At 41.8% G+C, this 13,726-nt stretch overlaps 1 protein-coding gene across 1 annotated transcript in view; it reads left to right on the plus strand.

Annotated features, from left to right (window-relative positions):
• The window catches only part of CMTM7 (CKLF like MARVEL transmembrane domain containing 7), a 28,214-nt gene extending 14,735 nt beyond the window's left edge, over window positions 1–13,479 (plus strand). The window contains exons 2-5 of the mRNA XM_065628952.1: window positions 5,930–6,103; window positions 8,813–8,911; window positions 9,928–10,009; window positions 10,368–13,479. Of these exons, the coding sequence (XP_065485024.1) occupies window positions 5,930–6,103; window positions 8,813–8,911; window positions 9,928–10,009; window positions 10,368–10,381 (369 nt within the window). The 3' untranslated portion in view covers window positions 10,382–13,479. The remainder of the gene's footprint in view (window positions 1–5,929; window positions 6,104–8,812; window positions 8,912–9,927; window positions 10,010–10,367) is intronic.
• The last annotated feature ends 247 nt before the right edge of the window (window positions 13,480–13,726 follow it).

The following is a 13,726-nucleotide window of genomic DNA, read 5'->3' on the forward strand; positions in this document are numbered from 1 at the left end:
GAAGTATTTCTGAACACATGAAGGACAAGGTGATCAGTATGGATTTACAAAGGGGAAATCATGTTTGACTAGCCTTACTGCCTTCTGTAATGAGGTGACTAGCTTGGTGGACAAGAGGAGAGCGATGGATGTTGTTTACCTTGATCTTAGTAAAGTTGTGGTCTTCCGTAACATCCTCGTAGACAAGCTGACAGGGCATGGACTAGGTAAGTGGGCCATGGGGTGTATTTAGAACTGTCAGAATGGCCAGGCCCAGAGAGTTGTGGTACAAGGTCCTTGGAGGCCAGTCACTAGTGGCATGCCCCAGGGGTCAATACTGAGGCCGGTACTATTCAACATCTTTATTAATGGCCTGGATGATGAGACAGAGTGCATCCTCAGCAAGTTTGTAGACGGTAGAAAAACTGGGAGGAGTGGCTGATGAGCCAGAGTGTTGTGCTGCCATGGAGAGGGACCTTGACAGGCTGGACAGAGAGGAGTCTCGTCAGGTTCAACACAGGGAAATGCCAAGTCCTGCGTCCAGAGATATGTGGGGAAAAGCCCCTGCACTGGTGCAGGGTGGGGGCCAACTGGCTGGAAAGCAGTTCCGCAGAGGAGACCTTGGGGTCCTGGTGGATGGACAGCAAGCTGACCATGAGCCAGAAATGCACTCTTGTGGCAAAGGCGGCCAAGTGGGCTGCTCTAGGAAGTGTTTCCAGTGCATTGAGCTCCTTACTCCCTGCTTGGCACAGGTGAGGCCACATCTATGGTGTTGTGTGCAGGTCTGGGCTCCCCAGTACAAGAGGGACATGGACTTACTGGAGTGAGTCCAACACAGGTCTACAAAGATGACAAAGGTTCTGAAGCATCCTCCACATGAGGAGATGCTGAGAGAGATGGGACTGTTCAGCCTGGAGAAGATTCAGGAGAGCCCACCAATGTGGATAACTACCTGATGGGAGTGAACAACAGAGAGACAGAGTCTTCTCAATAGTGCCCAGTGACAGGACGAGAAGCAATGGACACATGAAAGTCAATCTGAACATCAGAAAATGCTTTTTTTACTGTGAGGATTGTCAAACATTGGTTTTGAAGTCTTCATCTTTGGAGATATTCAAAATCTAGCTGGATGCAGTCCTGGGCAACCAGATCTAGATGTACCTGCTTGAGTAGGGGGGTTGAGCAAGATGACCTCCAGAGGCCCCTTCCAACTTCAACCATTCTCTGATTCAGTGATCCTTGCTGTGAGCACAAGACTATACAGAGTATCACACCTTACATTTCCTGTATGACTGGAACACACATTGTGCTGCTGCAGCCCCTCTCTCACCCCTCCGCTCTGGGTATGGCTCGTTGGCCTGGCCCATGCCTGGCACATTGAGTGAGTGATGTCACAGCATGGGGGAAAACGTGTCTTGAGCCTTGCCATCATCACTTAAAGGCAGCAGCAGCATAACACCTGGCCCTTCTTTGTTGTGAAGGTCAGATCTTCCCAGCGTATGTCCCATCTGCCATTAACATCCTTGAGTGATCTGTGCTTGTTCACCCTATTTTAGGGGACATGGGTTGGCTTTTGAAGGAAGACCATATCAGGCAAGAGCAAGTTATGTTTCATTTTTGGTAGAGCGGTGCTCACTTCCAGTCAGAATGCTTAGGCTTGGGAGCTTCTGTCAGTGCTGTGCAAGAGCCAATACTTTCCACAGACACATTTCAGAAGATGTGGTTGCCTCGTCTCCAGCTAAAATAGAGAAGAGAATGCAGACCCTTCCCATCTTTCTTTTATGATGTCTGTTCTGTCTAATAAGGTGTTGAATGCCTCCTGGCAATTGCTGACTGCCTTTAGCTCACACTGCTCACTGTGAGATAGTTCCTGATATATACCAGTGATACCAGTGTTCCTAAACACACTTCATGACTCGCTTCAAATATCTGGTCCAATGGAAAGTCAAGAAGTAGATTAATTCAAGCCAATAAACTTCTGTGAAACTGAGTAAATACAGAAATTTATTTAAATACCAAAATCCCTCCTTGGAGTTGATTGTTGCATATGTTCTTTGTTTTGCTTTTCAGAAACCAGAAAGCACTTAAATAGTAGTGTCCTGCAATGTGTACCTCATCCTTTTTGTAATCCAGGTCTGAAGCTGGATGTGCTTTCTGGAGCAAACTGAACTCTTCTAATGAGACTGACCACCATTTGACTTGTACTTCTGGTCTGACTGGCTTGCTGGCTGTGGGTTGCATGTCTGCTGCTCTCACAATCTGTGAAATACTATATTGCAAGGGAAATGGCGGCGCCCTAATTTTTTTGTGCCTGTAGTTTTTATTTTTGAGATTTATTAACCTGCTCTCCTGAGCACAGATGCGTAAAGAACACTCATAACATTTATTCATTTTAGTGCCTTGCCATTCATTTCTCTATCTGTGCCACAAACTGACTTCTAAGATACAAGTTGAAATGTATCCCAGATAGTTACATATAACTCATGTTATCGCTAAATTTCAAATTCTCTGGAAGCAGGAATTCCAGGGGGAAAAAATGCAGTCATCCCCCGCTATATCATGGTAAACCAATATCTGGTGAAGGAACTCTAGTATTTGTCACTTTTAAAGGATAAATAATGTTATGTTGCTCTATTTCCTACATTTGTTAGCATTTTCAACAGGTGGGTTTTAAACTCTGACTGTACTTGCTAGCCGTGCAAGCAATATAGTGTGGCAAACATGGTATAGCTTTATATAAAAGTTGTTGATATGGTCCCCTTTGCACCTGTCCTGTGAAATAGCATTATGTGCCTCCCATCAGATAACTCTCTTTAGAAATTGCATGTAAATCTCTTGTTGTGAAATTTATGCTAAGAAAGGAAATCTTTGAAAGAAATATTTCTGTGCAGGATTTCTTCCTACCCGTGTGCTGAGTCACATCTAAAATCAAAGAAGGGAGAATCTTTACTTACTGTCTTTGGAATTGTTTAAATTGTGAAGTACACTTGAAATGGAAAGCATGTTTGTTCAAATCCACAGTTTTGTCCTGTTCATAGAAACTGAGCAGATTCTTCACCTACTGCTTGGTATCTTGTATCTTCTTATTTCTGAGGAATATAACATCTCAGATGAATTTCCTGATCTTGTCCTTGGATGGCTCACATTGTTCTTTATGCTCCTCTCATTTTTTTACCTTCTAACTGAAAAAAAACCCCAAACTTTTATGCTTCTCTGAAGCTGAAAGAACTGGGTCTAGTTTAAACTAAGGTTTTCTTACCAGTGCTTCTTATTATTTGGGCAGTGGCTGTACTTCAAGGATCCAGTCCTTTGTACACAGTAAAAAAAAGCTGATAAATTTAATGATTCAAGCATGAAATGAGCCAACGGGCAGATTTAATGTTTCTGTGAATTAGCACTTCATTCTTGATTTGTACAGTGTAACTGAGACTGAGAACTGATTATTGTGAGGGCATTTGAATAAGGGAGACCCTTTTAGTCTTTGGTGGTTGGAGAAGTGTTGTCCTCATTCCATCTTTATCCCAGAGCAAGATTCAATGTTTGTTGTGGCTTCTCGTTGAGTCTTCCTATAGAATGAAATTTCATTACATTTAATTTTCATTTTGTCATGAAGATAATAGCTGTGTCTTGCATCACTTTGAGCATTCCCCTAGATTATGGGGTAAATGTCCTACTGATCTCCTTCTGATTGTTTAAGTTATTCAACGCCTAAGTCAGACAACTCTCTGCTTAACTGATGTTAAGATTCAAGGAATGGAGATGGTGATGGACGGTCTGCGGCAGCCTGAGCCAGTGTGGTTACTGGCTGCTGCCGTCCTGTGCTCAGCGCTTCCCATGCTTTCCCTTGCAGTCCCAGCTTCTCCCTCACACTCTCTTGCTCACCTGACCCTGCCTTGTGTGATGAAAGAGGCATAGTAAAGCCGTTTGCTTTTTCAGTAGTTCGCTTTTCTGCTGGCTAAGTACACTGAGGTGGCTCGACACAGACAAATGCAGGAGCCAGTACATGATAGGGACTGAAATCAGGGTGAGAAAAAGATGACGAAGGCCATGGCCCCTCATGAAACCACAGCTTAACTTAGAGCTGGTTTACGTAGACATAGATTGGACAAAACTTCATTTAAATTATCTCAGAATTGAAGAACTGGGCCAGGAGTCTTTAAATGCTGAACTGTGGGAAGCATTGCTTTGTTGTCTTCTAAGAAATGTAGCATCTCAGAAAGGTCTGTCATGCACAAGGTGCAAGACTTTGTGCATTTAGGATTCCCCAGTGGCTAGGCTGTGAGACCCAGAGAACAGGCATGGTGCAGACAGAAGACATGCAGGATTTTGCGATGGTGCTACACTCCCAAACCAGAGGGCAGGGATGTATTTGGGGAGACAGGGACTGAGCAATATCATGCATTTTCAAAGGCACATGTAGCCTCTGTTCTTGAAAAGCATTGAGCATGATCTAGCCCTGTACCTAAAAGTCCTGTCTTCCCTACCCTGTATCTGTTTCAAAGATGAGAGAAGATGTAGGCTTACTGTAGCACAGAAGCCTGTCACTGGCTTGGACTGAGCATCACTTACAATGCTAATATCACGATAATATCACATTATTTTTACCACAGTAGAAATAATGGAGCTGGACTAGATCTAACAATAGCTTTGCCACTTGTGTGGGAAAGGATCCTAGAGCATTAACTTTTCTCTTTGGAGAAAACCACCTCTTTGATGTGGTTCACTGTCATGACATTGATGTGACTGTTTGGATGGAGTTTGGTCAAGGTGCAAGTTCTTGTGAACTTCTTGTAACATTTGTATGTGTGTATGGAGCTTTTGGTTGCCCTTGAGGATGTGTATGTTTAGCCTGTCTGCTTCGAACTGAGCGGGTGAAAGTTAAAACTACAGCAGGAAGAATCTAAGCTATGTTGTTTGGGTGTTTTTTCCCTTTTAATTTTAAGGAAATTGCTCTGATAATGGATGCAGTTGGTGAGGAGTTTGGAAGGTGAGTGTGTGGGAGAGGATGGTGGAATCTTGAAGTGCTGGCTTCCTCAGATAGTTTTTTAATGTCTCGGAAAAACACTTAAAATGTGAATCATTACTGCTCCTGGCTGACTTTGGATGAACTAAAAATCACAGTGGCTGAAGGCATGCATTGACAAAGTCTGTAATAAGAAAATATTCGGGTATATCGTCAGTAGATTTGTTTTTATCACTCAGGCCAGCCAGGCTGATAGAAGCAGCAAGGCTAGTACAATAAACAAGTAGCTTTAGATTTAACAAATAAAATAACTTTTGTCTTTTGCAAGCCTACAACTGAAAGAAGTTGTACAATAATTCTTTGTAGTTTTATGTGACAATGGTAACATATTAAAACTGTGTAACTATTGTATTAGTTGCAGGATGAATTAATCAGTTCCTCCAAATGTTTATATTATTTGGTGTGATACTACCTTGTAGTCTGCAAATACTCCTGCTCTATAGGTGGTAGAAAAGGAAGGGTAAAACTTTGCATGTGAGAAATGTCACTAAATGAAAGTAAAGGCACATGTGTTCCTGGGTACCTTAATTTTTACATCTTTCAGTGATATCCTTCTGAAAGTCCATGGGGCTTAGGTGCTTTAATTGTTGGTGCAACTCCAGGCATTCAATGCCTCTTCTTTATTTGAGACCTCTTGTATTGTGCATGGAGACTTCTTCAGGTTGGGTTCTTCAGACTGAAACTGCTACTTTTCCTTCTAGTGGTTGGCCCTTTCCTCACTCTTAATGGTTGTTTTAGCTCATTTAACAGCAAATTTTAAAACATTATTACTGTGCTCATTACTTTGTCCTCCATTTTGTTGGGACCATCCAATTTTCATTAGATATTTGTCTTCGTTTCTAAATGCCATTTTGTTGTGTTTAAAATCATCTCCACGGCCCTCTGAGCATCATTGTAAAAATCTTTAATGTGCCTTTTCTCTTTCAGATCTCACTGCTGATTGGATTCATCAGTGTAAATAGTTCTCCGTGGACGGATAACAGTGCATACAGCTACTTTCAGATTGTCACCATGTGCGACTTGGTTATGATTTTGTTCTTCTACATTATCCACATTTTCAGGATCTATAGGAAGCTTACTTGCGTTAGCTGGCCACTTGCTGTAAGTCTGGGTTCCTTGCCTCTCTTGTGTGTTGATGTCTCAATTACTTAGTCCATTTCCTTGTGCTGTCACACAATGATACGCTGTCTTTCACATACTTATTTTTTGCCTTGTGTCCAAATATTTTTTGTTGCTTTTGTTATTAGTATTCAGTTCAGCAAATTCTGTAATTGTAAGGTTTTTAGCTGATTTGGATCTGATCCTGCCCTCTTTTACACAGATATAAATCCAGATTTACTCCAGGGAAGGCAATAGTACTATTCTGAGACAATTTAAATTGATACTGATTATCCAGCCTTCAGCAGATGGGCTCTGGCTCAGGTAATTTATAGCAGCTAAGGGATTGCAAGACTACCAAATCATAGCATTATAATTCATGTACGACATCCTGTCCCAAAATAAGTCTACGAATGCTATTTAGGTCAAATGTGTCTCTTTTTTGGTATGGTTTTAGGTAACTTAAACAATAGCAAGAAATAGGAGCCTCTGCCTGATTGCCATGGCCTGGCCATTCCTGGGATACCCTGCAGGATGTTCCTGCCTCATTCCCGCATTTCCCCTGTACATCCATCTCTCATGTCCTAGCAGAGAACTGACAAGCAACACAGAAAATATGAGACCTGAGCTTCCTCAGTAGCTTTGGGTCAGGTCAACTAACAGAAGAGTCCTGTGTCCTAGTTTGGGATGATGGATTTAAATAACCTCTTAGAATATGGCTCCTTTACGCATAGTTACATGTTAGTGCCGCAGAGGAAGGACCAAAGGGCTGGGGAAAGCCAACTGGAGAGATATAGAGGGATTTTGAAATCCAAGAAGTGGCTGAATGGCATTTAATGGAAGCTATGTAAGTAGTTTACAGATATAAGATAACAGTTTGTTCGTCCATCCACTTCTAACCAGAGAGAAAAATTAATTTTTCTTTTTAGCTGAAGAGTATGGTTAGACTTGCGCTCCTTTTTATTTTTTCAACTGTGTACCACCACTATCTGTCTCTAGAAAGTGCTTCTTTATCTAGAGGTAATACAGATGCAGGCATTGAAATAAGCTGATAAATGACAGTTTTGCAAAGCAGCATTTCATGTGTGCATTGCTGTAACGCAACTATGCCATTTTGACCTCTGCATAGGCTGCTTTTGTTTTTTGTTGCGTGTTTAATCATTCCTAGATGTTCCAGAGTCACTAGTGAGTTTCAGGCACTGTAGTTTGTAGCTGCTCAGCTTCAGATAGCTTTATGAGATGTGATGGCTGAACATTGCTGCTCTTTTACAACCAGCCTCCTTTCCAGTCACATATTTAAGTATCCATAGAACAGAACAAGAAGGCCTCCAAGAGACTTTGGGAAACCACAGCTAGTGTTTGGCTGAGTTTCCTGGCAGGATCCCTACATTGCAATCAGGGGTGTGATTTGCAGTCACTAAAGTCGCAGTGGCTCAAGAGGTTGTTCAGCACTGACACCTTTTAAAGTATTTCTCCAGAGGAGCGCTGTCCTGGCCCTGCCAGGGGTTGGTTCACCACCTAATTTAGCCTTTGATGATTCTTTTGCACCTTTGCCCATCCCTCAGATCCCTCTGAAATAGTGGCCTGTGTACACTGCTTTATTTGGTGTCTCCAAGGAGGCAATGTCACGCCTAATTTGCCTGCTGCATCGTGGACTAGCCAGGGAAGCCTCCTTACAGAAATAATTTATTCTAGCAAAAGCAATGGTTGAGGTCTTGATTACCGGGCACAAGGTTACAAATGAGAAAAGCACGTTGCAGTCTCGGAGCCTACTTTATGACAAAGATCCTCCTGAGCAGAGGGAAATTGTGATATGGTATGGTAGACTAATTCTCTTCTGGGATTTCCTTGAACCATTTCCTTTTGGGATTATATTCTCCCTCCTTTGGTTTGAGACAGAATCTCTGCTCTCCCTTATACTTGGCATTTGCTTGGCTCATGCTGGTAGTGCAATGCAGATAAATAAGCAGGTACCCTCCTGCCCACCCCACCATGCAAAAGAGACAACCCATATTCAGTTTGCAAACACCCGTATTGGTTGCCATAAGCTTTGTGAGGATTCAAAATCCAAATCCACAGATAACCTCTGCTTATAACAAGGTAAAATCGACTCCTGGACTGATACTTGTCGTGCTAGAGAAGAGCTTAAATGTGGTGCCTTAGTGCTCTCTAAGAAAAAGCCCTGGCATCACGTTTTACTGCAGGACAGCTGCAGCCACCCTTACAGACTTAGGAGCCTGGGTGTTCCTAGCAGTAGTAGTTCGTAGCCTGAGTGTCTGCATAGCTGTGCTTTTTGTGGCTTCCCTCCTGTTTCCAGTCTTGGTTGACATAAGTTGTTAGCAAATCTGCCAGTATTTTCTCTTTAAGTAAGGTGCATACTTGATGCAGTAAAGGTAGGTGTTTCACCCTCAGTAACATACCATGGTGAATTGAAAGGATTACATCCATACCCAGTAAGTAGATCTTATTCCAGTGATGTTAGTAGACCTGAAGATTGGCCCTCTCTCTTTCTTCAAACAGAAAGTTCGGTGTGGTACAAAATCCGCTCACTAGGTGGGTTTTTTTCTCTTTCTTTTTTTTAGCTTTTTAAAGTTTTGTGTTTGTGTCCTCCAGGTTTGAGTAATCTCTGCCAACTTGTTTTCATTCTGAGACGTGTTGAAAAGCTTTCCTGATAAGTTTCCCATCTGACGCAGGCTGTGCTTGTCTTTACAGGAGTTTCTTCATTATTTAATCGGTACAATTCTGCTTCTCATTGCATCAATTGTAGCAGCATCCAAGAGTTACAATTTGACTGGACTTGTGGCTGGAGCGGTAAGACTGTGTTTATTAGTCCTGACACTTTTTAAATTGCAATATATATTAAACAGGGCATTGGAAATCTATTACTCGTAATTTTATTTTCTTACAGACTCACTTGTTGTGTCTTGGTTGGGTGAACTATCTTCTAGCTCATGTCAGTGAATGTTCTGTAACACAATGCCAACAAAAACATTTTGTTGTGAGAGTCCAGATTCACCACTGAAGTGGGTATTTGTCCTGTCAGATAGTTTCAAATCACAGGCTCCTGCTTCAGCTCAAAAGAACTAATGTGTTTAAGGCAAGAATTAAGACAATTCAGTTTTGACAAATGACTGTTGTAGCAGCTAGAAGTTACCTAAAGGATTTCACCCCAGCTTTTGACACCTCCCGCTCCTGAACAGAGCCCTGTTCTAGATAACTTCTGAGCTAAAACCCACTGGGGTCCTGGGCCGATTTACTGGCAGATACTCTCTGCCTCTGTTGGCTGGAGGGCTTTATAGAGAGAGGCAGGATTCTGAGCGTGGGCAACAGTATTTTCACAGCAGCAGGACATGAAATACAACACCTCCAGAATAAATAATTACTTTCAGAAACTTAGTCCTAATTATGCAAATGGACAAGAAGTTTAACTTGACTTGTTTATTTGGCAGATGGCAGGGAAAGACTTGTTTGAATGGGGCAGTAAAAGAGCAGTAATGAGAGGTGTTAGGAAAAATCTTTGTTGCAAAATCCTAGTGAGAAGTCCAAAAGGTGAGACACTGTGCTGCTGTCCAGCTTTTTCTCTTCCCTTGTATATGACTCTTAGTTTATCTTTCAGTCATTATTTTGACAATACACGAGCTGCTGTTATACTATGAAAAATTTTAATTTTTTAGTATATTGGCAGAACGAAGTAAAAAATCACTTTTGGGGGGTCTGTTAATGTTGTAAAATATGTATCTGGGTATACAAGAGTGTCCATACATTAATGGAATCTGTGTCATCTAATGTTCTGTAAGTATTTGTGGTTTGTTTGTTTTCTTATTCAGACGTTTGGATTCCTAGCTACAATCCTTTGTGTTTTAAGCATGTGGTCATCCTACAAGGTTTCATGCATCACACAGTCATCAAGTAAGTATCATGCTTAGTAACTGCCAGAATGCTTTCCAAAATGAATATTTATATTTTCTGCCACAGGGCTGTATCTACCTGGAAGGATTTATTAATGTCCTGTACCTTGTTATGCAAAATTACTCACAAAGCAACAATTCCATATTTTCTGCCAACACAGATGTATCACAGCTACTGACAGCTGTTAACAACTAGCTACAAGAGCAAAACAACTTGCTCCTAGCAAGTAGTGAATGTACCAATGCTTCCTCTTCTCCTTCCCTTGCCCCCTACCAAAAGGTGTTTTCCTGTGTGTTCCTTAATCAAGTAGATGAATTTATTTGTGGCAGCACAACTGACACTGTCTTCCTTTTCAAAGATGCATGTGTATGACTCCTTCACCTCTGCAAGATGTCTGCCTTACAAAATAGGATACCAAAAAGGAGCGTCCACTACTGAGGAGAGAACATGGGTATTTTGTTGCCAGCCTGGACAGCCGGTAGCTTTTGAAGATCTACTTGAATGCCTATGCAAAAACAATGTTGTGAACCAAAGTTTTTTTGCTCCCCCTCGCTTCCCCTCCCCTCAAAGAAGTTTATAATGGAGAACCTGCTTTTTATGAGCTTTACAGAGAAAGACAACTTTTGTCTCGTGGGCTGGGCTGTGGTAATTTCCAGCTTTTTGCAACAAGTGCATTTAAAACTCATTTGGAGAGTAATTTGGTTCTCCTTTCAGAGGGATGGAGAAACTGCTTCTGATTTCCTCTGTCTGTTTACAGAAAGGAAATCCTGCAATTTCCTACCTGATTCTTAACTTCCAATGATGATTTGTTTAATGAAGGAACTGTTACAAACTGATTTGTGCCTGGATAAGCTGACCCAAGTCTTTGTTACCTCTTCCATCAGAACTGTGGACTTTTTCTAACATCAGCTCAGCCAACATCAGTGCAAACACTTTCCTGAGCCCCAACAGTACATGATGAAATTGATTTTTTTTTTTTTCTCCACTGATTTTTACAGGTTATTAACAATCAAAGATTATTCTTAAAAACTTCCTCTGACAAATACAGGAAAGTGCATACCCAAGAATATGTGTTTAATGTTTTGTGGGATCTCTTTTTTTCCTTTTGACAAATACTCATTTATAAAATGGGTATTTGTAAGACCTCTTCTGTAGAAAATTTCCCTTAAATTATTCTCTTTGGAGTCTAACGGTGTTTATGGAAAGTTCATTGTGAATGGAGCAATGTGCTTTTTTCTCTCCCTTACGTGCGGTTTGTCCCTCTCTCTGCCTCTGCTGGGTGGGGTTCATGCTTTTGGAGACTCTCCTCAGAGCCTGGACAGAGCAGCTCAGTTTTGCCCAGCCTGGTGTTGTCGTGAAGTTCTGTGTAACTCTGACGTTGAGACAATGCCTCTTGGAATCTTTGTCTTTCTCTCCTTTGCAGTCCATCTCTGGTGAGCTGGAAATTCTTTGTAGGAAAAAGGGAAGCGCAGGCCCTTCCTCTTTGGTGCTTCCCCTTTCATGTCTAGCTGTGAAGTAGAACTTGTATTATAAGTCGATCTTTTCTGTCAGGACAACTGCATGATGGTGCAGCAGGTTTCTGCAAAAAGTAGGATTTATACAATTCACCAGGTCCATTCTGGAGAAAAAAAGCATTTTCTGGCCTACTGTGCCTTTTTCTGTTTGACTGAAATTCTGTGGCAATACTGCTAAGTAATTTAATGGTCCTCTCAGAAATTTTTTTTTTGCTACATAGCAGGTCATCATATGTTGCCATTTGTTGCCACCTTATTTTTTTTCTCATCCTGATATATGTATCTTTAGGTTTTTTTTCCTTTATTTTTTTTTTGCTCTTTGACAAGAGACACTGACCAACTGCTAAAGTATCAAAAATTTTGAATAAGTAAATGAAAATACCTGAGCAGATAACCTGGAAACAGTTTCTGTGACTCTTCTTGCTGTTCTTTTTCATAAGTGCCCTATTTACAGCAACATAGAGCAGAAAACAATTCGGAAGCCCAAAAGTCTGCTGTTTGTGGGTGAAGATACATATATTCATTCCCAGATAAACTGCTTTGACATTCATACAGAGGATTATTCAAATAAAACTATATAACAGGCATTTATGATGTTATTAATTTCATATTAATTATTTTTTATTTTTTTGCAATGTCTAACTTTGGCCTGCTTTTCGGCCCCATGCCTTCAGATGACATATTTTGTGTTTGGTCAGAAATGGGTCGCTTTTTTCTTTTTAATAACCTCAACTGAGCATGCCTCAAAGGCTCTGAGGCTTAAGAGAACAAGACATCCTTCTCAGCTAGAAATCCACGGTCAGCAGAGTCAGTGATGGTTGAGGCTGCCTTGCCCTGCCAGCACAGGACCAGTCCAAAGGACATATGTGTCAAGGGACTTCATTGTGGGCACTTTGAGTGAGAATACCTGCAGAATAAGGTACACACACACACAGGGGTGCTTGATCACCAGTTCTCCTGCCAAGACTGACTTAACTACGGTTTTTGGAAACCAGCACTCAGATTTTAATTTGGGCTGGCATGGCAGATATTTAAGGATACAACCTCTTCTGTTCCCCTAGAGGAAAGAGAAGCGCTCTATTTCTCCTTTACCTCCTGAGATATCACCTCAGATAGATAGTCGGCACCTTCCTACAGGCTTTAACCCCTCTTGGCAATCCTGTGGGAAGCCAATGTTCTGCTGCACGCAGGCTGAATACAGCTGAGACCTCAGCATTGCCATGGCAGTGGGGAGAAGCACTTGCTAAGGACTGGGGCTGGAGCCTGAGCTTGTTCTGAAGAAAAGGCTGTTCCCACTCTCTGCTGGAATCATGCCCCCTCTCCTGGCACTACACTGGCATCTTTTTTTCAGCCTGCCACATCATCCTGTCACTTGTCACCACGTAGGGGAAAAAAAATCAGGGGGAATTTCATGCAGTCTGACAACCAAAGAATTTCTGAACTGTGCTCTGTGATCGTCCAAAGAATACGTTTTGCTGCAAGTGCGCTTGCTTATACTGGATCAAGACAAGTAAATTACAAGTTCCCTTTTGTTTTTTGTGCCTATCGACAGGTCTAATGTGTGCCTGAAGCTTTTGCTGTTATGACAGTGCTGGGTCCATAGACCCATCAGATGCTCTTAACGTGGGATGCTTTCAGTCTGGAAAGCTGACATCTCTGCTGCCAAAGCTTCCTCACTCCCCCCAAATCCTCCTTGTGAAACATGTCTACCAAGAAAAGCAGAGGTTTTGCTGGTATCACCAACTCTACCAGCATCTGTGTATGACAGCTCTGTCTGGCAGGGACTTTGGCACCTCACTACTGTGGCTCTGCCAGCAAAAGTGTTTTAAGTTTCCTTCAGTGTCAGCCTAGTTCTGAAAGCTCCATCTGTCTGCAGCTTTGTCAAATGTGGGATTCCAGCTGTTTTAGAAATAAACTATATTTGCTATTTGGATGAGGTAATGGCTTTGAGAATCAGATTGTTGTCTTGCTCATTTTTTTTCCTTCCTCTGCTAAAGCAGTGACTTTCTTTCTGGGGAGTATCAGAATACATCCTATAACTGGAGGACAAGAAGTAGGAGCCACAGAAAAATCTGTTCCCCTGCTATTGTGTTTGGATGTGTTGGTCTGCAACTATCCTATCCAAAAGTTGTCTGTCCCCTTCAGCTCCAAGATGAGTGTAGTATGTACTTTGAGCCAGCATAGGTAGAGTTTGGGTTTCACT

Source organism: Caloenas nicobarica, chromosome 2, assembly GCF_036013445.1.
Source record: "Caloenas nicobarica isolate bCalNic1 chromosome 2, bCalNic1.hap1, whole genome shotgun sequence".
NCBI lineage: Eukaryota > Metazoa > Chordata > Aves > Columbiformes > Columbidae > Caloenas > Caloenas nicobarica.